This window comes from Orbicella faveolata, unplaced genomic scaffold (assembly GCF_042242905.1).
Source record: "Orbicella faveolata isolate gen_17 unplaced genomic scaffold, um_ofav_v1 contig_46, whole genome shotgun sequence".
NCBI lineage: Eukaryota > Metazoa > Cnidaria > Anthozoa > Scleractinia > Merulinidae > Orbicella > Orbicella faveolata.
The window spans coordinates 20,902,501-20,923,876 of NW_028301576.1; the positions used below are offsets into that span (position 1 = coordinate 20,902,501).

The following is a 21,376-nucleotide window of genomic DNA, read 5'->3' on the forward strand; positions in this document are numbered from 1 at the left end:
TCACAATAGATTTTCTTTCAAACTTTACCTGTTGGCTGCTTATAAATGTATCAAGAGAACTTAAAATTTGAAATAAGAAAGGGGGGTTCCCGTATTCGTTTAGGAACAGGAGGATTTTCAATAAACCCCCTTAATTCTTGAAATTATCTGCTTTCAAAAACGTTTATATTTGAACTGTTCAACTTACGCTTTAAGCGAGAAATACAACAATGGATGTACTGCATAAATGTTAAGGAGAGATTTGATGTACGTTTGATGATAAAGGCACTCATATTTAGTCGACAGGGATGCAATATGTTCCAAGCACGCAGTTTTCTAGGGCCACATATTATCTTTTACGAGTGCTAGCTATGCTCTCATTTTCGGTGATAAGTTTTTACTCTGCGATAGAAATTGGTCCATATTCACTGTATAGAGAGAAGGTGATCTCTGCATTCAAACTAAATAAAAAAAATCGTTAGGTCCCGGTACTCGTATCCGAGGAAAAAACGACGATTTGTCTCTCGCAAGCCGAGCCGTTTAGAAAAAGCAACCATATTTTATATGTAGTGTATGTGCATGCGCTCGTGAGCGCGCGCTAATGACGTGAAAATCGTGCGCAGTTGGGATGCGCAATGCAATTTTGAGGAATCACCTTAAGTAAACGTCTTAGCTTGGCAAAAGTCAAAGGCTCGAAGTAGGGTTTGGATCGTTCAGAATAATCTTCACATTGCCGAAACTTAACCAAAAGGAACTTGCACTAAACTCGACGGAAATTTTGCAACTATGTTGAAAATGCACACGTCAAGTCATATACGCACGGTCGTGCGTACATTTAACAAATTGACGTCAGTTTTTCATGCGTCTGTCCTGTTATTGATCATGAATGTCGTCATAACATTGTCAAAGTAGCTGTGGATCCACGAGGCGATTAAGCCGAATGGATCCGCAGACTACTTTAACAATGTTATGACGAAATTCATTGTCAGTAACAGGACAAAAGCATTAAAAACTGATGTCAATTTGTTTTTTACGGTAACAAATTGTCAAATTGTCCGCGCTCGCTCAATGACGCATCGCATAAATTATAAATTTATGTGTCTGTCAGCTTATTGACAATAAAAATTAGCCAATGAGCGTGCGAGAATTCTTGCAGTTATCATAAAAAGAGATTTCGTTCATGATGGCTCAATAGGAATTAGGTAGGACTAGCCCGCGCGCTATGTTATAACCTTAGTTGCAAGCTAGTCCCAGTCAAATAGTGGGAATATTGATTTTTTTTCCATTAGGAAATAATTTTGTGCGTTAGAGAAATGATTCAAAAAATATCCCCTCATTGGTCTTTTAATCCAAATGTGATCAGCATCTAATTTTCCTGTCCATGATAATATATTGTTATGCAAAAGGTGATGAGAAATACGAGATTCATTCACTACAGTACACGCGGTGCAGTACAGAGAAACGATAACAGCGTGCGCTTTTTCAACGCACATTAAAAAAAAAAACTGCAGCAAAAACGCGTTTGTAGTTTGTGTGTTTGTTCGTTTGTTTCTGTTATTATTATTAGTATTACTGCTTCTGCTTCTGTTGCTGGAAGCTTTGTACCGTTTTTACCAACTACAGTATCTGAGAATCTGAAAACCTGAAAAGGTTGTTGAGGAATTGAAGGTGTTTTATTGTTTAGTTATATATTCTTGTGTTGTTTTGTTTTGTTTTGTTTCCCTTTTAAGGCTCTATCGTCGAAGAAGAAGACGAAGATGGCGAGGAAGGAGAATCGAAGAGCACAGAAGATAAAATCAAGCTTGAACAAGCCAAGCTTGAAGAAGACAAGAAATCTCTGCAGGATAACCACACAATGATGGCCGAGGTGTGCATCCACCACGCACTGATTTATTTCTCGTTCACCTGTGAACATGCACTGTGTTTCTATCGAGTTTTAGTATAAATCTACTAGCGCCTGTTCTATCACGAATGCCGTTCTCTGATTGGCTACGCTACTCACTATCTATTCTGTGATTGATAGTGAGTAACGTAGCAGTGTGCCCTTGTTAACAAAATGACGGCCGCCTCTTGGCGTTTTCGAAGTGTCTGTGAAGAGGATTGAGATAAAGTTTTGAACGACTGGTAGATTTATACTAAAACAATTAGATTTTCGCTCTCGATTTCTATGTATAATCCCCAGCTAAAACTGATGAATATCTGAGTGATATTTCCCATTTTTTAAAACTGTGCGTCTTGCAAAAATTATTAACAGGATAATAAACACAATAGCCTCTATTTGATGCGAAAATATGCTCAGTTTTCCTAGAGCTACGTTCTCGGAAAACTGTTTGCTTCTCGGAACAGATAATGTCCGCGGACAAATATTCGAGCATATTTTCGCGCCAAATGGACGCTATTGATTATTTAACACAAGAATTCCTCAGTTGATACCACTTTTTACTATTACTCATTCTCTACTTTTCTTTTTTTAAGGAAAAAGAGACACTCATGGGTGAAATTCAAAAGAGGGCGCAGCTGTTGAAAAAGCAACAAGAAGCACAATCTGCTTTAAAATCAAAAATCAAGGTAAGTTGATTTATAACAACGGTAACTAAAAGTGGAATGGGATCGTTTTCTTCTGAGCTTTTGGTTAATGTCATATTAATTATATACTAAGCTTACAAGATAAGGCCTGTACACGAGGGTTAAGGCATCTTGTTAAAGATTTGTTTCTGTGTCTTTTTTTCTTAAAAGATGATGGAAAGCAAATTACTGGTTGGAGGGAAGAGCATTATCGACAAAACGTCTGAACAAGAACGGGCGCTAGAGGAACGAAGAAAACAGATCGCTGAACAACAGGTAATGACATGTACTAGCTGTCGAACTCGCTTATCACGCTTTCCTCTTTCCGGGTAGCACCAAAATTCCTCTACATAAATTGATAAATATATGATTATCACGTATAGCTTTACTAAAATTAAAACCTCCTTTTGAATAGAAGAGTCAATTCTAATTCCCTTCAACCCCAGCAAAACAAGGCTCAAATTCGAGCTTTAAGTTATTTCGCTCCAATAATACCCAGCCCTGTTTTCCTTAGAGAAAAGTACATTTTTTTCCAAAACTTTCTTTTTTCTTTATAATTCTGTCCAATTTACCTATTTAAGTCTCTATAACGAGCAAACTTTGGGCCGATAAACGATCTTATACATTTTTGCCAAAAATACAGAGGGTTAGGTTGTGCTTTTATTTAACCCTTCAACGCCCAAATTTTCACGAAAAATGCCGTTTTTGACCGTGAAATCAGTTATTGTGGCTGCCATGACGCTAAATGGGCCTTAGTTTTGCTGATAAAGCTTTTTTTTTTTAACAAAAAAGGTAGATTTCCCGAAGATTAGATACAAAAGTGTACAGTATTGTAATTTGGTGCATGCGCATAAGCCAAAAGTTTGGACTTTTTTTTTGTTTTTTGGTTTTGGTTTTGCGTTTGCCCGTTCCGAATTTTTTTCTTACCAATTTTCTTTCCTTTTTCTCGGCCCTTTTACTCTCACTACCTTTTGCGTTTCATATTCTTTCTGGCTGCCGTAAAAAGTTGGGTGTTAATAGGCAAAGCCTGGGAATGGGACCTTGATCAATTCAAGGTATTACGGGTCATTTTACCACCATTTTGCACCAAAACTGTTAACGTTGTTTTTCAATTTGCTACGACAGAATGGCGTCGATATCCAAAACCGACTGTTGTGCGGATAGATCTATCCTAGCTCTACTATCTGCTTATCAAGAATATCTGGTGACATTTCAATTGATGACGTCACAGGTGGTACAAAGAGCACGACCACTCAGGACGTGTATATACGTGCTTGGCAGTCAAAGGGTTAACGGCATTTTTTGTGAATTTGGGTGTTGAAGGGTTAATATTTCCACGATTCTTATTGTTTCAATGTTGTATCGGTGTTGCTCGTTCGTTTACCGCGATAAACTATTCTCTTAAGATTCCTTTCACATTTGTCAAAATTCTCTCTTTGTCTCTAAATTCTATTTCATTTTTAGCGCCGTGAAAGAGAAATGCAACAAAAGCTTGAGGAGAAGGACGAAAACACCCTGGAAATAAAAGAAACTTTCACATCGCTTCAACAAGAAGTGGATACCAAAACTAAGAAGCTGAAAAAGGTAAAAAAAAAAAAAAAAAGGTTAATAAAATAGTCTCTCCCTCCCGAGTGGCCATCGCTTCAAAGATTCAGATATCACACAATACATTTGATATTAGCTATAGGGACGGTCAGTGAGTGCAATCATCCAAGAATCCACTGGTGATGCAAGACTTCGAATTACATTTTGTACTCAGCGGACTAGAGGAAAATAATAAAACAAGCAGAAAATCGCAAACCACACAGAGAAAAATGTCTGTGTAGCAGTCACTTCGACAGTGCAAGAGCACAGGGAAGCATTTCAAGAGCGTAGAATACGTAGGAAGGGAAAATCTAGTGAAGCAACGAAGAAAGCTAACTTGTTAGTCTGAAACCTGTCTTGCAGTTGTTTGTAAAGTTACAAACCATTCGGTCGGAGATCTCTGACCAGCAAGAAGCGCATATTCAAGAAAGGCAAGAGTTAGAGCAAGCACTGGAGGATCTGACAAGGGAACTGAAACTAAAGTGAGTTACAAACAAAAACTTCGGTTTTATAACACGTCTAGTTAGCCAGGGGCCCATTTCTTGAAGGTCGCGAAAAGACTTCGCACCCGGAAAGCCATAGCAAAATCTTAAACCTTATGATTACAGAGCTGTTTTATTCACACATTCTTAATATGAACAGATTCCGTTCATACAAGACGTTTTTAGATACAGATTAATTTTTAAAATGGCTTTCCGGGCCCGAAAAATTTCCGGGGCTTTCGAGAAACCGATTCCAGGTCTTGAGAATAAATGAGCTGAGGTTTTGTTTAGAGTTGCGACAGGTCAGGAACTATTCAGGGGAAATAAAATCTTCAAGGTCGGGGAAAAGTCAGGGGTTTTATCTTGAGTTAGGAAAAAAAATACATTTTGACGGAAAGTCAGTAAAATCTGAAATAGTTTAGCATGGATGATTCAATTCCATTAAGGGCTGGAAGAAACATTTCGGGTTACTGTGATGTCACTGAAGTTTTTCCCCAATGAGGAACAATTTGATATTTATATTCAAGTGAAAATCAGGGAATTTTGAAAACTGATGTCTGTGGTAACCATATTTGTTAAAGTAGCTTGTCAATTCTTCCCAAGATAATTTTTATGGAATCCCTGTTTTACAAGCTATTTGTCGGTCTTTTTGGCAAAGTGAACTGTAATTTACTGTGATTATTTCCTTTTTTTTCTTTTGTAGAACGTTAATAATAGAGAACTTCATTCCTCCCGACGAGAAAGTCAAATTAACAAACAGAGCGAGTTACGATGAAGAGAACGAAGAGTGGAAGTTAAAACCTTCTTCTCAAAATAGCAGGTGATGGACACTTTGTTGACTCGTACACAAAGTCCTATTCCTTTTTTTTTTTCCATTAAAGTGCTTTGTAGAGTGATACTGGGAAAGGTTTTGTTTTGATTGCTTTGTATTTTCATTCAAAGAACCTTAGTCAGTCTACACTATTTTCGATGCCATCGAAATTATTGATATTGCATGGTGAAGCGAAATCTTATTGCTTTCCTGTAAGTTGTGTTCCTAAAAGTACGTTTAATTATCCTTAGTGGTTATGTTTCTTTATTTCGACATGCTCGGAATAAAATATAATAGCCAAACTCTCGCGTGTTAAACAAAAACAAAGGTGTGGCTGACTAGGGTCCTTTAAGAGTGAATAGCGCTACTCCTTGTTGTTTCTTGTTAACAGCTTTGGCCAATGCCCCTGTAGACTGCGAGCAGTCTCTCTTTTGCTCGAAATTCCGTGGGGAAGAACGCAAATCAAGTGAACGTGCGAGCGTGACTGCGTTGCGTTCTTCGTTGCGTTCTTCTCCACGGATTTTCAAGCAACAGAGAGACTGCTCGCAGTCTAATGCCCCTGTGACGTTCCCCTTTTTAAAAAATCAAATAAAGTTTACCCGGTTCAATATTATCCTTTTGATTCACGTTCTACTGATTGCTTTTGCTGTGGCTTGTTATGTTGACTAGTTCTAATGTTGCACGTTGTATTGAGCAGCCAGCAGGCTGTGGCCAAAAGACCAGTATCAGCTGTTGGGAACAGGCGACCCATCACCGAGTATGCCAAAATGGCGGCGGCTATGGGCGGACACATGAGATACAAGGTACCTACACCTATCAGCCAAACAGCCCGTCATTTCGTCTTGTTAAAAATTACCCTCGTGATGTAACTTAATTCCCTTTAACGGGATTTCATTGCGAGGTTATATCCAGGAAATGTTACTCAGTAACTCAAAAGCATATTGGACACCGTTGTGAAATGCAAAAGATTGTTCTCTAATCTTGCACGTCTTCGCTGGGAAAAAAAAGTTGTAGAAACGTTACGTGAGTCATCAGCTCAATTTCTTCAGTCTTCAATATCACAAGATGGCAATATTTAACATAATTGATTAATAACTACTTATTAACCGAGAGTGAGGTCTCTACGGGAAAATCTCCAACCGAGACCGAGGCGAAAGAGACGAAACATGGAGGGTCTTGGGGAAACAAAACTAACTGTTTCCCGGGTAGCCAGTCATTTAGTGTTTTGTAACACTTCACAACTCGAAAAAAAAAAAAAACAATGAAAAAAACAATGAAAAATCGTTTGCTTGAGGCCGGCTGGCACACAAAGTTGCCGCAGTTTCAAGGAACACGACCTGATCACGTGCGAGTCGAAAGTTCAAGTTGTTGTTTCCCTAGGGAGTTAGTGAGTTTTGACCACGGCACATGACACGCTCTCATCCAATCAGAAAACGTATTTGAGTGGGGAGGTATAACAACATAGAATATGTCAATGTGGCTAGAGCTTATGAAGCACGCTCAAACCCTGTTGTTGAGAATCTAAGATTAACCTGCGGGTCTGAAGAATTCCTTAGACCTTTCCTCCTGTTGTTGTTTGTGTTTGCTGTTGTTCTTTTGGTCACTTTCAAACGATATTAGCAGTGAATGATGTTACATATTTATTATTAGCAATATTAGCAATACATGGGCACCTAACTAGTTTGGTTTCTTATAGTTATTCAGGTACCCTGTTACCTTTTTTTTCGTGAAATATGCTATATGATAAAAAAATACTATATTTTAGATGAAGTAGAAATAAACTATTGTTGTTGTTTCTTTGTTGTTGTCGTGGTTGTTTTGGTAACGATGCCTGTTGTTTGTTCCTTCCAAGGCTGAGAATATCATCATGATCGAACTAGACATGCCTAACAGGACTACCAGGGATTATGAAGGTCCTGCTGTGGCACCCAAGGTTCAAGCGGCTCTTGATGCTGCTCTTCAAGATGAAGAGGACCTCACCCTTGATGCCGAGTAAGCTACGGAACACTTGGTTGTTTTACTATCAAGGGATGTCAATGCTTACAGACACCAAAACATTTTGATTTGAGCTATGGTTTATCTCAACTATAGGTTAATAAAAATAATCTATAGCTAGTAGCCATCGATCTGTATTAGTGCTTTTTGTGTGCATGTTGGTAGTGATGTATTGACCTTTGTCGTATATTACTTTCTTTTTTAGTGTTCTTCTCAGTAAAACTAAAGTGAAATCAAAACGAAGGGACAAGCCTGATCGCAGAGAGCGACCGAAAACAGGGTAAGCTGTAAATCAATATTACTTTTCCGTTACACTGATTTGAATTTGACACCTTGCCGATCCGTGCAGCGCGGTCTCTGATTGGTTGATTTCCACGTGGTTTGCACGGACTGCTTCACAATGAGTTTAATAAACCATATAAAACACAGCGCTTTTCGCTGCGTGAAATTTACTAGTTTGATCTACAGCATCGAAGCATGCACGAATCGCGTGTCGTAATTCTCTAACCTTATTTCCTCAGACGGAAGAGTCGAGGCCCACAGTCATCAGGTCAGCAGCAGGGTTCATCGGAGTCTGCGCAATATCCAACTGCAAGAGGCTTGTTAGCTCAACAGAAGAGAGTGTTACCACAGTAACAACACTGGATATTAAATTACTGCTCTAGTCGCTGTACCGTATTTAGGGGGAGGGGGAGGGGTGGGGGGTAGCACGGTAATGCGCTTGTATAGTTGTTTCCAAAAAGAGTGCAAGTTGAATTCGCAAGATACCAAGAAATATTACACTGAAAAGAAAACAAAGAGCTATATTTAAACTCAAGTTGCCTGAACGGAGTAATCATTTTTACCAAACGTAAATTATTGATCCCACGTAACATCAGTTGTGAGCTTAAAATTCATTCCAATTCTCGTCAATGTTTGCGAGTAAATTGTTTTAACCTTCAAAATGTTGGGCCGACAATGTTGGGATATGTTGTGTTGATATGTTGCGATCGTTTGGCCGGGGTTTCAGTCATTTCCCCACCTTCCCTGACTTATTTCTCGTTGCGGATGAGGAATTGAAATTAGTTTTTAAATATTGTATCATCAACAAACTATCTATAAATCTTACCAAGACTAATTACATGATAATTTCATCTACAAGACTAAGACCGTATATACATATTCCTAACATTGCACATAAAAGTCAAATTAAGTATTTAGGTATTTATATGGATCAAAATTTACAATGGGGACCCCAGATCCAGCACGTTAATAATAAATTAGCAAAAAATATAGCAATTATTAATAAATTAAGATATTTTGTTGATCTTCATACATTGAAACAATTGTATTATTCTTTCATATATCCATACTTATCCTATGCTATCATAAGTTGGGGTAGTGCATGTAAAACTAATTTACGTAAAATCATAACTAAGCAGAATAAATGTGTCCGAAGCATCTTCTTTGCTTATAGCAGGGAAAATGCTTCACCATATTACAATCTTTTAGGAATTCTCAAATTTGAAAATGTGTACAAATTAAAAGTGGCTCTATTTACTCGTAAAATTTTAAATGACTCAACAAACATTCCAACTATATTCCATAGAACCCTTACTCAGGCATCTGAAGTCCATACCTACAATGCAAGATTTGCTGCGAATTTGAATTTTCATAGGCCAAAAGTAAATAATAACTATGGGTCCTCTACTTTCTCTTTTGTTACATCAAAACTTTGGGAAATTATTCCAACAGAATTTAAAAAACTGCCTTACACTTCCTTTTATAAGCAATATAAACTATACCTTTTAAATACTCAATATTACTCTTCAGCATTATGATTTATTCATTTAACTTGTTTATTTCGAATACTTTTGTTATTCACATTTTACTTCCTTTATTGCATTGTTTCTATTAATTGATGTGTCTTGTCTTTTATTTTTGAACGTGTCAATGACCAACACGATAGCATATGCTTCTTTGGTCACTGAGCACATTTTGTTTTGGTTTTATTATTATTATATTTTCCTTATTTTAATTAATGAATTTTTTGTAATAGTGTGTGATAGTGAAATATGTCTGTAAATAGTGTCAATTAATAAAAAATCTGAAATCTGAAATCTGAAATCTGCTCCGATTAGAGCATAAAGCCTGTTATGTCCTTTTCAGTTCCAAGTATTTTTTTTTTTCCTCTAGGTTACTAGCTTATTCTGTTTAGACTTTCCGTCTGTTTGAGAGAAACTTTTTGTATAGCAAAATGACGGGCGCATTAACGTGCTACAAGAGGAGACCAAGGTATTTATCTTAATCATCTCTTGGTGTAAAAAGAATATCATTAAAACTGGTTTAAAACGTACGATCCGCTCACCATAATATAACTGTTTTTAGTTTAGAGATATTACTTCATGCTTCAGTTTACGTGTTATGCCGTGAAATATTTCAGAGACTGCCTTTAGGGACTGCTTATCCTGAGAAACCGCCAGACAGTGCAGAAAGGGGAAATGTCTGTCTCGCTGGGTTGGGATTGCCACACATTTCATAACACAATACGGATCGAGTGTAGCGCAGTCGAAGGCCGATATCGTCCCGATATTGTCCATAGAAAACCTTGTTAATACGAGATTATAACTCAAAAAACCTATTTTCACTGACTTTGTTGGGCGATGATAGATGCTGGATACCCGGGAGGGGGGGGGGGGGGACTTCCATATACAAAAGACGGGGTGCTCGTCGTACCTTTCACGGGTTAAAAAAGCAGATTTGGTAGCTATTAGGGTGTTCAGTCTGACAAGGTCCTCAGCGGCAGCTTTTGTGGTATCTTTTAGGGTATTGAGCCCAGTAAATATGACATGTTTTGTTTTAGAATTAGTGTCTCTCAGGGGTGAAAACAATTTCAAGCCACGCCACAAAACAGGATCTTGGTATCTCTTAGCGGTTCTTTTCAAAATTTCCGACGAGCAACCCCCGTCCTTTTTATATGGGAGTCCCCCCCGGGGGGGAGGGGGCTGGACAATGGCGAGTTTACACCACAGAAAGAACTTCTTAAAAAGCAATACGGACTCGATCTTAGTCAGGCTGATTATTTTCCGGATTTGTCCACTAAATGTAATGCAAACGCCTCGGACTGAAGTTCACAGGCAACGTCTTTTAGTGCCCTTCCCAAATTTTTGTTCTTTCCTGTGGTGTAAACGAGCCGTAGACACAGTTCATGAAATGGTGACTGTCATTTCCTTGCTTCTTTTGTCTCATAGCTCCGTTAAATTTATATAAAGGTTATGTAAAATGTTTTACTGTTAGTCATGTTTTCCCGTCTCCATGAAGTAGCCTAACCCTCAAATTTCGTCACTGTAGCGCTTGTGGCGACAGTTTTACGAGGGAATATTCTTACTGCTCGGGACGAGTTCACACTGTTTCCTGATAGGACAAAAGAATCGTGAACTCTCCGGGGAGGATTGCCGAAAATCGTCGGCCTTTCTGCACTGAACAATCAGTAAACCAAACTGTAAAAGACCTGCATTTGTCATTGAATTTAAGTAAATTTAATTCTTTAAGCTGGATCATGACTTAAAATATTGTATTGTAAAAAATGTTCTAACTATTTATTATAAAATATACTGAAAAAATTGTTACTGTGAAATATGTGTATCAGAGTACTGTAGCGAAAAAAAAAAAAAAAACTGGACCTAAACCTTTTAATAATCACCGGTCTTCTATCGCGAACTCACCAAAAATCTGCCATTTTTTGGATTAACTCCAGTGGCCAGGGGCCCGTTTTTCGAAAGCCCCGGAAACATCTCGGGCCCAAATAAGCCATTTTCAGTTAATCGGTATTTAAAGACAGAGGTGTATACGCCTGAAACCTCTTGTACGGAATGGAACCTCTGTTTATATTAAGAATATGTGAATAAAACAGCTCTGTAATCATAAGGTTTCAGATTTTGCTACGGCTTTCCGGGTGCGAAAACTTTTCGGGACCTTCCTAATCCAGAAACGGACCCCAGGTCCGTAAAGGAAGTTATATTTTCACCAAATTCGTTGGGAAAACTCTTTCTTAAAACGTCTCTCCCGAGCTCAGTGGACTGAACGCTCGCTCCCCGTTGTTTAGGGGTTCAAGAGTTCGTATCTCCGTGTTGGTCGGTCTAAGAACTTCAGCTTTTTCTTATTTCAATACCAAATTTAAAATTGACTATCTTGTTTGTTTGTTTGTTTATTTTTAAGCACACACAAAATTAGACGGAATGCCACGTGAGGGGGGAAGGGAAGGGTAGTTCACGCAGTGCAATCAAAGGGTCGCGTTTTCTTCAAAAAAAAAAAGACTGAAATTTGGCAAACAGAAGCATTTGATACTTTGTATGCATGGTCAAGTGACAGTCCCAGTAGTTCAAGGTCTGGTCAGTTTTAAGTCCTTACCAATTGCTTATTTATATTTTCGCTTCAAAAGACATAGTTTTAAGCAATGGGGGACTTTTTCTGTGCTTGCAGAGCCTCATCTAAACATTACAGGGTGCGTGGGGGGGGGGGGGGGGTGGGGGTGGAGTTGGTGGAGCCCTTCCCCTGGGGTTTCGTTCTGTTAAGGCACAAAGAAATAAATTTACATAGATTAGATAGCCTAGAGAGGGTGATAATATTTAGTTTTTAATCACTGTAAATTACTATATTTATGTATACTACGTTTAATTAGAATACCCTAAACCCCAAGGGTGGCACCACTGCCCTGGCCGGGTTCCCTTATTTTTTCCACCTGTTGGTTTTTCGGGGTTTTCGTGTCCGGCTTTGGTGCACTTAATTTTCCAGTCTTTTAACATTTATTGACATTGAATAAATGGCGCGGTGGCTTGGCTGTCCAACGCGCCCAATTTAATCACGATGTGTGTCCGGATGAGTAGTGGAGGAAAAATAGGGTTAATCCGCTCTTAAAGACGGTTTAAATAAACGCTCCCAAGAGATTGAAGCTACTCTGTAAGAGCTGCTGAACTATCTGAACTAGATCTTAGAGCGCAGTAACCTCACTGGTGAGCCGTATGCGCGAAGCTCAAGGCCACGAAACATCACACCGACTCCAGGCGGCCCGGAGACAGCAGTAACAGAAGTTTTAGAAACAGAACATCTAAAAAGAAGTATATTCAAAACGAAATTACGTCATGTCGCGAAGGCCAGAAAAGCCAGATTATGCTACGGCAGTGCTAAATTTAGATAAAAGCTAAAAATTATGCTCGGTTTGCTAAATCATGCCAAACATTATGCTAGCACAATCGACAATAGTCTACCTATTGAGCTTAGACGTTGTAAAAACGACAAGTTATTAGGAAATCTTAAAATCTGATGAAACTAGCTGAAACTTCAGAAAAATTGGCGTTTTTTGGTTTATTTTGGAAAATGATGAGGTCACATGAAAACCGACAATTGGTTTATTTTATTTATTGTTGTATTGATAATAATAAAGTTTTTTGGGCGCATTTTTTGTAGCGGGGGCAATTTTCATTTTGTCCCTTCTTCGTGACCCTCAAATTCAAACCTGCTGAATTTCACGCATCATGTTGCAGGGACAAAGTTTCTCTTCACAACGGAAGTTTTTTCGCAAAATGTGCATGCAACGCAAGGAAAACTGTCGCTGTTAGATGCCCTCGCTTATCAATTGCATAAATAATGATTCTCATCGCCTCTTACAGTATTGTACAGAAAACCCGATGATGAAAACGCCCTATTAAATAGAAGAGTTTTTATCTTGATTTAAAACAGTCTACAGAGGAACAAAACTTAATGACTGACATTTGGTTAGATTAGCGAGTAATAACAAACCCTGACCATTAACGGCTGTCTCCTTTTACTTTCATTGTAACATCTCCTAAAGGCCACCCAGCCTACAATAAGTAGAAAATGTTCTGCTTTATGATAACTTTTCTAGTTTTTAGCGTTGTATCTCTAGTTATCTTTGTAGGTAAAAATGTTATTACAAAAGATATTATAATTTTCCACTGACAAGATCCGATTATAATGTTTTCACTAAAAAGGCAGTTGGGTAAAAAAAGAAACAAAAAGACAAAGATAGCACGTAGGGGCCAAACCACCCCCCTAATGTTTCATGAAGGCTATATTTGCTTGGTTTATATATTTCTGAACCAAGTTTGGTAGATGAGCTTTCTTTGTTCTCCAGTTTATTTTAATTTGGAAGTTGTGACAAAATGTCAGATTATGACGTCATAATTGATGACGTCGCCAAAACGTGCTATAATTTTTTTTGTAAAATCTGATAAAACGATTATGCCATTGGAAAGGCCTTGACTTGAGGAGTAAAATGCCGGAAACCGTTTTTTGCTATGATGATTATTTTTTGAGATATGGTAAATTAAATATTTTTTTGTTGTGTCCCCCGGAATTTGGTTAATCATACTGTCCTTCTTAATTCAGTCTCTCTAGTTTATTTTTTTTTCAGTTTATTCTAGGAAGGCTAATAATCTAGAAAAATAGAAAGTTTGATGTTGTCAAAACTCGCATGGTTTTGGAAATTTGATTTTCGGCTTTGTTAGGATGGTATTAACAGTAAAAAAACGGGTGACGTCACAGGTTATGACGTAACAAAACTAATTTTAACGCAATAACACTGCAGGGATAATTTTTTTATTCCGATTTTCTTCTTTATTTTTGCTTTAGTCATCTGGCACATCACATGTGCAACATAGCTGCATTTGCTGGAACAAAATTACGGCTCCAATTAGGGGATTTTTCTCAAGGGGGGGACCATATTTCATTCAATTTTTGTGATATGGACAAAAGTTTTTCACGTTTCAACTCAACTTGATGTGCTCTTTCGAACACATTGTAAAAAATGTGCATATTAAAAACTTCAAAAGTGGCAGAAAACATGGCGTCACCACTGTGACGTCACAACTTTGCCGTTTACTAACATTTTTCACGTAAATATAATAGGTCTCCTGCTCATCTGCCAAGTTTGGGGTAGAAAGAGTCAATACTTTTTAAGTAATGCGAAATAATTTGAAATACTCAAGAACTGACGAAACATTTGGGGGGTGGTTTGGCCCCTACGAGTAGACAGAAAACAACATCATAAAGAAGAACTCAAAGAAAAAAAACGTTGGTGACATGGTGACATCAAGTACCGAGAAAAAAACAGATCAAGTTAATTTAATAGAGCGGTTTCTCAACAGAGTAGGCAATCACTATGGATAATAATAATAATAATAATAATAATAATAATCATGATAATAATAACCATGATAATGATAATAATAATAATAAATGGTATTTTTATAGCGCCTATCCAAGCGTGATCTAGGAGATCAGACAATCCAGAAAACCAATCAAAACTTGAAGCAAAAACATGCAGCTGGCGTGAAAGCGAGAGAGTTGACAATTATTGGATGAAGTTGAGCAAAATATCGTAATTTGCCGGTAGTGAACAGATCAATTATTTGCTGAAGACGAAGGGTGAGGCAAATAATTGATCTGCGAAACACTGACAAAACGATGTTTTAATTTGCGATAACTTGGTTCAATAATTGATTTTTCATTCGATCACAAGGTTTGTTTTCTCTGATAGCTAAGCTAGAGAAGCGATCTGAGATTTTTGACCCGAGAGCATGGTTTTAATCACCCATAATATAAGCAGAATATCAGTTGCAGCAAAACACATTTAGACGATACTGCATGAGCAGTTATTTGTAGGTCACGTGGTGGGTTCTCGGCCAATGAAAAGGAAGAAAAAAATTGCATCGAATGATAGTTGGTTTTGGTTTTACTTCTGTTTGCATGAGAAATTGGCGGGAAATATTTTAGCCAATCGCGTTATGTAGCAATGCAAACCGAAAGCAAAAATGCACGCGAATAACTTTCGACACTCAAATGAAAACCGCTCTTAAATATTCGTGGCTTTTTTTTTTTCTAATGAAACTAATGACAATTACACAACGTGTTTGTGGACTCTTAACACTATTTACTTTTTAAAGGGTTGCAAATTTCATCCTCTACTGGTTTTTGTAAATAATCATGGTGTGAAACATAACTCGGTGGACATAAATTGCACACAAAAACAACGTGTTGTTGACAACTTCATTACATAACAAAAGAAGTCTAAATTAATGACGGTGAATTACAAGCTCTGTTGTCAAGTCTATTTGGAGGGAGAAAATTTTACTTTCATGTACGTTGTTACCTTTCTCGATGAAGAGGGTCTCAACAAAAGAAGCTTACTATAGTGTGAACCTGATGGCATTAGCTATCCAGAGTGCTTGTATGGCATTGGCATGGTGTATCTAATATAAATAAAAACAACTATGAGGTCAAATGAACTTAAACGAGTAGGGAAACGCATTGCCCACCCTTTTATTAAGGTGATAAATTTAAACAGATACATACAATATTATTTTAAACTCGTATGTGGAATAAAATGGATTATCCGCGAATCTGACTTATCTATGCTACTTTTGTTATATAAAATGTCTTTACTTAGGGACCGTTCATTTTTTATGAGGGAGGGGGGGCTGGTGGGATTTGGGAAGCACCATTTAAAAATCGCATGACCCCCCCTCAGCTTACCAATTTTTTCACATGGCCCCCCCTTATAGCGGTCATTTTTTGGGATGACCCCCCCAAAAAAAAAGAAATTGAAAAACAATATTTAGATTCAACTTTTTTAATATTTCTCTTTTATCCCCCTACTTCACGTTATTGTGCTCACTATGAAGACAACATTTACAATCCCTATACTACAGAGAGCTGTTGTTTAAAAGCTGTAAGAGCTGTTGTTGTGTCCATGGCTGACTCCGTACGTTAAAAGAGAAATAAACTTAAGAGACAAAATGCTCAGGAAAGCTCGAAGAACAAGCTGTGAGGTTGATTGGTCATCTTACAAACGGCAACGGAATCAGGTGACTGGCTTAGTCAAGAATGCTAAGAACAGATATCATCGAGAACTTTTAAACAACAATGTGGATTCCCCAGATAAGTTCTGGTCGGCTATTAAAGAATTGTATCCCACGAAATCACCCTCAGAGCTAGGCTCAGCATTGTTAGTAAATGGAACAAAAACAACAGATAAAAAGGTTATTGCTAACACCTTCTGCAATTATTTCACAAATGTGGCTCGATTACTAAAGTCAAGTTCCTTCTTGCTTCGTGACTTTATCTGGAGCCGTCCTACGCAACAAAATTACCTACAGCCAGTGAAAACAAACTTTTTGTTCAAGGAGGTTCACGAATCGCAAATCTACAAAGAGCTGAGAAATCTCAAAAGGAAAAAAGCTACTGGCTTAGATAACTTTCCGTCTGGCTTGCTGAAAGATGCTGCTTCAGTGATAGCAAAGCCGCTGACCTACATTATCAATTTATCACTTAGATCTGGAACTGTTCCGGCTGAATGGAAAGAAGCCAAAGTATTACCACTCTTTAAGTCTGGCTCCTCATCTGAGATAGGCAATTACAGACCAATATCACTTCTTCCCATCCTATCAAAGATCCTAGAGAAAATGGTGTATAGTCAACTGGTGTCCTATCTAGAAAGTAATAACCTCCTTCCTGATAATCAATTTGGTTTTCGTTCTAAACGCTCTACTGAACTGGCTGTTACATACTTCACAGACATAATAAGGAAAGAAGCTGATAATGGCAAGGTATCGGGAGCAGTTTTTATTGATCTGTCTAAAGCTTTTGATACCATTAGTCATTCAGGCCTACTAAACAAACTGCCCTTTTATGGGATTTGTGACAATGAGCTGAAGTGGTTCACAGATTACCTGTTTTTACGAAAGCAGACTGTGCAATACAACGGTGTTCTTTCAGAACCCAATCCCGTTTTTACTGGGGTTCCACAAGGAAGCATTCTTGGGCCGCTGCTGTTCAATATATATTTTGCTGATGTTCACAAACCTCTTCAATCATCCAGAATCATCACGTATGCCGACGACACGGTAATCTTTACTTCTTCAAGTAATTTTGATGTTATCGAAAGGAATCTAAATGATGACATCAACAATCTGGCTACCTGGTTTCGCAAGAATGAACTCATCATAAATCTCAAAAAAGGGAAGTCAGAGGCGATGATCTTCGGAACTGCACAAAGGTTGAGTCGTCTCCAAGGTAAACAGCTCAATCTGACGGTAAATGGATTACCTATAAACAGCACAACAACCTACAAGTACTTGGGTGTTCATTTAGATCCTACATTGAGTTTTGAAACCCATTTCAACAAAACCTACAAGAAAGCGGCCGGGAGAGTCACTCTACTGCGGAAAATTCGTTCTTCCATTACTTGTGCAGCTGCAGAAAGCATTTACAGGGCTATGATTATGCCTGTTTTTACCTTTTGTAGTCTAATCACACTAAGCTATTCAAATACGCGCAGGCAACTAATTCGCAACCTCGAACATCGTGGACTAAGCTGCATTTCCTCAGGTCTGCAAAACAAGACTGACATTCGTATTCCATCAGTTGACAGTTATTTGAAAAGAAAAGTCTGTCTGTATGTTTTTGATTGTCTAATTGGAAATGTATGCACGCCTTTTAAGAACTATTTTACAAGGGTAAGTCACAATGTCAACACAAGAAATAGATTTTCCTCGATCGAAATGCCGAAAATGAACTTGGAGTTTGGCCGTCGGAGTTTTTCGTTTTTAGGGGCTTCAATTTTTAACAGTTTACCGGCGGACATAAGAACTCTGAACTCTAGGCTTTTATTTAGGCAAAAGGCCAACGAACATTTTTATTTGTAATTTTTAATCGTGAGTTTTTATATGTTTCCCAATGTACTAGTTTTGCCTTTTTAACCTTTTACCTTTTTTAAATTTTTAAATTTTTAAATCTTACAGGACCCCTTTGATAACAGTACTTTATAGTACTGATGGGTTAATCCTGTCTAAAGATTCGTTATTATTTATTATTTATTATTATTTATTTATTATTTAAACAAATCAAAAGAAAGAGAAGTCAATTTCGGATCTCCTAGTTATGGCTCGCCCTGAGCGTGTGGCATTTGGCCTCTCATTGGCATCTTCCTCATCTGAATCGATGAATGCAAGAATGACGTCGCTTGAGTCATCTTCTCCCCCAGAGTCAGTGGCATCACTGTCATACTCATCATTGTCACTTTCATCCGTTTCACTGCTGTCAGCACTTGCCCTGTTGTCATTTTGTGTCAATGTCCTGGCATTTCTCAGTGTTGGCTGACCAGCTCTGAGAGGACTCTTCTGCTGCAAGCATAAACGTCTTACATTTGCCTTTACTTTCTCACTCTTGCTGCTTTTCAAATGCTGCTTCAGCCCGTGGTGGTTCAAGTACTTGTTTAGTTCTGGAACACGTGGCTTTTTAAGCTTGGTTAGATCTTCGCACAACTCAGTCCAAGGATAATCCTCATATGATTTATCTTTTGCGTCCCTACTTAACTTTGCCTTTTCTTCTGCTCTCTTTTCCCTTTTAAATTCCAGCACTTCAAGATGCTGAAGATAATCCACCACGAACTTTGATTTGACAATAAACTTATCTGCAAATAGAGCAACGCTCTTTGGGTCAGATAAAACCAGCCTGCCACTTCCATGCTCCTCCTTCGCTTGGACCCATGGCTGCCAGTCATCTGGATCACGCCCTTCTTTTGGGGTCTTCTGGTAGGAGAGGTAGTGGTATTCCGGTAGGCAGGAATGGTCAGGAACTGGTTTAGGGTATCTTTCTATGGGTGGTCCAGTCCATTCACAACAAAAAGAACAAATTTCTCCTTCCTTTTCTTGACAGGACAACTTTAGAAACTCCCTGTAGTTCTCCCCCTCATAGTGCTCATTCATAAACTTCTCAATCTTACGGAAGTAACAGTGGCCTGGAACAGAGTCTTTCCTTGCTCCTGCATTGTGATACTGAACCAAGTACAAAGTGTTGTGAAAAAACTGGAAATCTGTTGATGTGTTGTGTGAAACACATTGTTACATTTAATTTACAGATGTATTGATTTGGAAGGTTTTTACCTCTACTCTAGTGATAGGCATGTATAAATGTTGCCCTGTGCAGGTAAAACAAAAAGCTGTGAGTGTTCTCAAATCTTGCAAATAGTGGATTACTTTTTATAAATTTTAGCATACTTGTTGTGGTTTAAATTTATCTATGGTTTAAAATTTCTTAATTTTCAATGTCTCAAGTTCATTGTCATAATTCAGAACAAAGAGAAATGAAAATCCAATTGGTTTAAAAATTTTAGCCAAAACTAGATTTAAACCACAACATACCCATGAAGGGCTTTTCCAATCGGGAAAAGAGCGCATTACTACATGAGCATCATGAAAGAGGCTCATTCCAAAATGCGCAATAATGGCGAAAGCGACGAGTCGTTTAAGAAAAGGTTTACAGCTGAACGATCCAGGCAGTTGGACATCTTACAAGCAAAAGAAACAATCTTTCTAAGTGCGGATGGCTGTTCAGAAAGGGCGAGTGAGTTTTCCATGCCAGGGTACCAGTTGAAGCCCAGTGATGGAAGAAAACTGAACTTCTCCATCAAAGAGCACAGAGCAATGGTGGAAAAGTTGAATGTCATATTGAAAGATGTAAAGGAACACCATTCCACACTCTTTCAGTCCACTGGGCTTGCTTTAAAGCAGGGCGAAGAATTTGCCCACAGTTTTAATGTAAAACAGATCAAATGTATGGAAACTAAGTTGACGAAGGTCACGCAGAACATGGAAGCACTAGAAAATAAGAAGAGCAATTATAACAGCATATTCAAGGGCATACTCAAACAGCACATCAACAAAAGGAGAAGAAAAAAAGAAAACCGCAGAAAGTCAAATGAAAGAAAGAGGAAGCGGACTGAAAACAACGTCCAACAAGTTTATGGAATCTGTGTTGGAAACCCGCTAGGAAATGATTTTCCACAATACCTTGTGTACCCTCCTAGAACGGCCGTCCCGGAAGAGTGTATTAAAGTTGAGGATGTTGCCACGTCGTTATTTAGAAGAGATGGGCCATACATTGCACAGCTCTTGGAAGGGAATTATTTCACCAATGCTGCAAGAAGCAGAATCACCACAAACCTTGAGCAGGAAATCAGAGATTATGTTTACACCTTCACGTACCCTGAAGAGTACACTCTGACGGAAAGCATTGCTGCTTCTTGCAGCATTGGTGGAAGAGACTCCCACAGCAGCACAAGCGGTTACGAAGAACTCGACGACAGCGAAGATGAAGATGAGTGCCAGTGAAAGTTGCATTCGAAAATAACAGTGTTAAATACTTCTTTTCAGTAGCTACAAATGCTTTTTGTCGCCAAACGTTTTTTTAAAGCAGAAGGAAAGTTTGTAATAAATTTGTATCCTGCCTTCTATGTTTATTCTATAGCAATTTTTTTGATATTCAAACATTATGCCATTTTAAAGTTTTACTAAAATATTTCACACGACCCCCCCTTTTTCCCTTATTTTTTTGGGATGGCCCCCCCTCGAAAGCCATTTTTTTTCGCATGCCCCCCCCCCCCCAAATCCCACCAGCCCCCCCTACCTTATAAAAAATGAACGGTCCCTTACGACATTTACTTCACAAGAATAACCTGCTACTTTTAAGGAGGGCTGTACGATTGTAACTTGCTCAAAACTGTGATGATATAACTTTGCTCTAATTCGTTCCCGGTTTCAAATGAGACGCGACCGAACGTTTTGGTAACGTATAGCATCCCAAAATAGGACCATGCATTTTCGATGAATTGAACAACGAAATGTTAAGAAGTTAAGCCATTTTGTTATACCAACACACTACTTAGTCGTTAGACTTTAGATCCACTTCATTAACGAGCTTCTCAGTATTTTGTAGAACGACACATATAGCAGTTAGCTACTATATGTGGACTCGCAGATGATGCTATCTTAGGAAGCCATTCGTGTTAGCCACGACAGGAGTATGGCCAAATTTTCAGCATTACTCGCAAAAAAAACAAACAAACAAACAAAAAAGCAGAGAGTTCGTAAAAATATATATGTGCTTAGAGCGAAAAATTAGA

At 38.2% G+C, this 21,376-nt stretch overlaps 1 protein-coding gene across 2 annotated transcripts in view; it reads left to right on the forward strand.

Moving 5' to 3' along the window:
- Positions 1-9,751, forward strand: part of LOC149098823 (kinesin-II 95 kDa subunit-like) — a 28,040-nt gene extending 18,289 nt beyond the window's left edge. For both annotated transcript variants that reach the window (XM_089277322.1, XM_089277323.1), the window contains exons 17-26: positions 1,710-1,846; positions 2,455-2,547; positions 2,716-2,820; positions 4,009-4,128; positions 4,492-4,610; positions 5,314-5,430; positions 6,119-6,224; positions 7,274-7,413; positions 7,622-7,696; positions 7,938-9,751. In XM_089277322.1, the coding sequence (XP_089133448.1) occupies positions 1,710-1,846; positions 2,455-2,547; positions 2,716-2,820; positions 4,009-4,128; positions 4,492-4,610; positions 5,314-5,430; positions 6,119-6,224; positions 7,274-7,413; positions 7,622-7,696; positions 7,938-8,052 (1,127 nt within the window). In that variant the 3' untranslated portion in view covers positions 8,053-9,751. The remainder of the gene's footprint in view (positions 1-1,709; positions 1,847-2,454; positions 2,548-2,715; positions 2,821-4,008; positions 4,129-4,491; positions 4,611-5,313; positions 5,431-6,118; positions 6,225-7,273; positions 7,414-7,621; positions 7,697-7,937) is intronic.
- Positions 9,752-21,376: the final 11,625 nt, after the last annotated feature.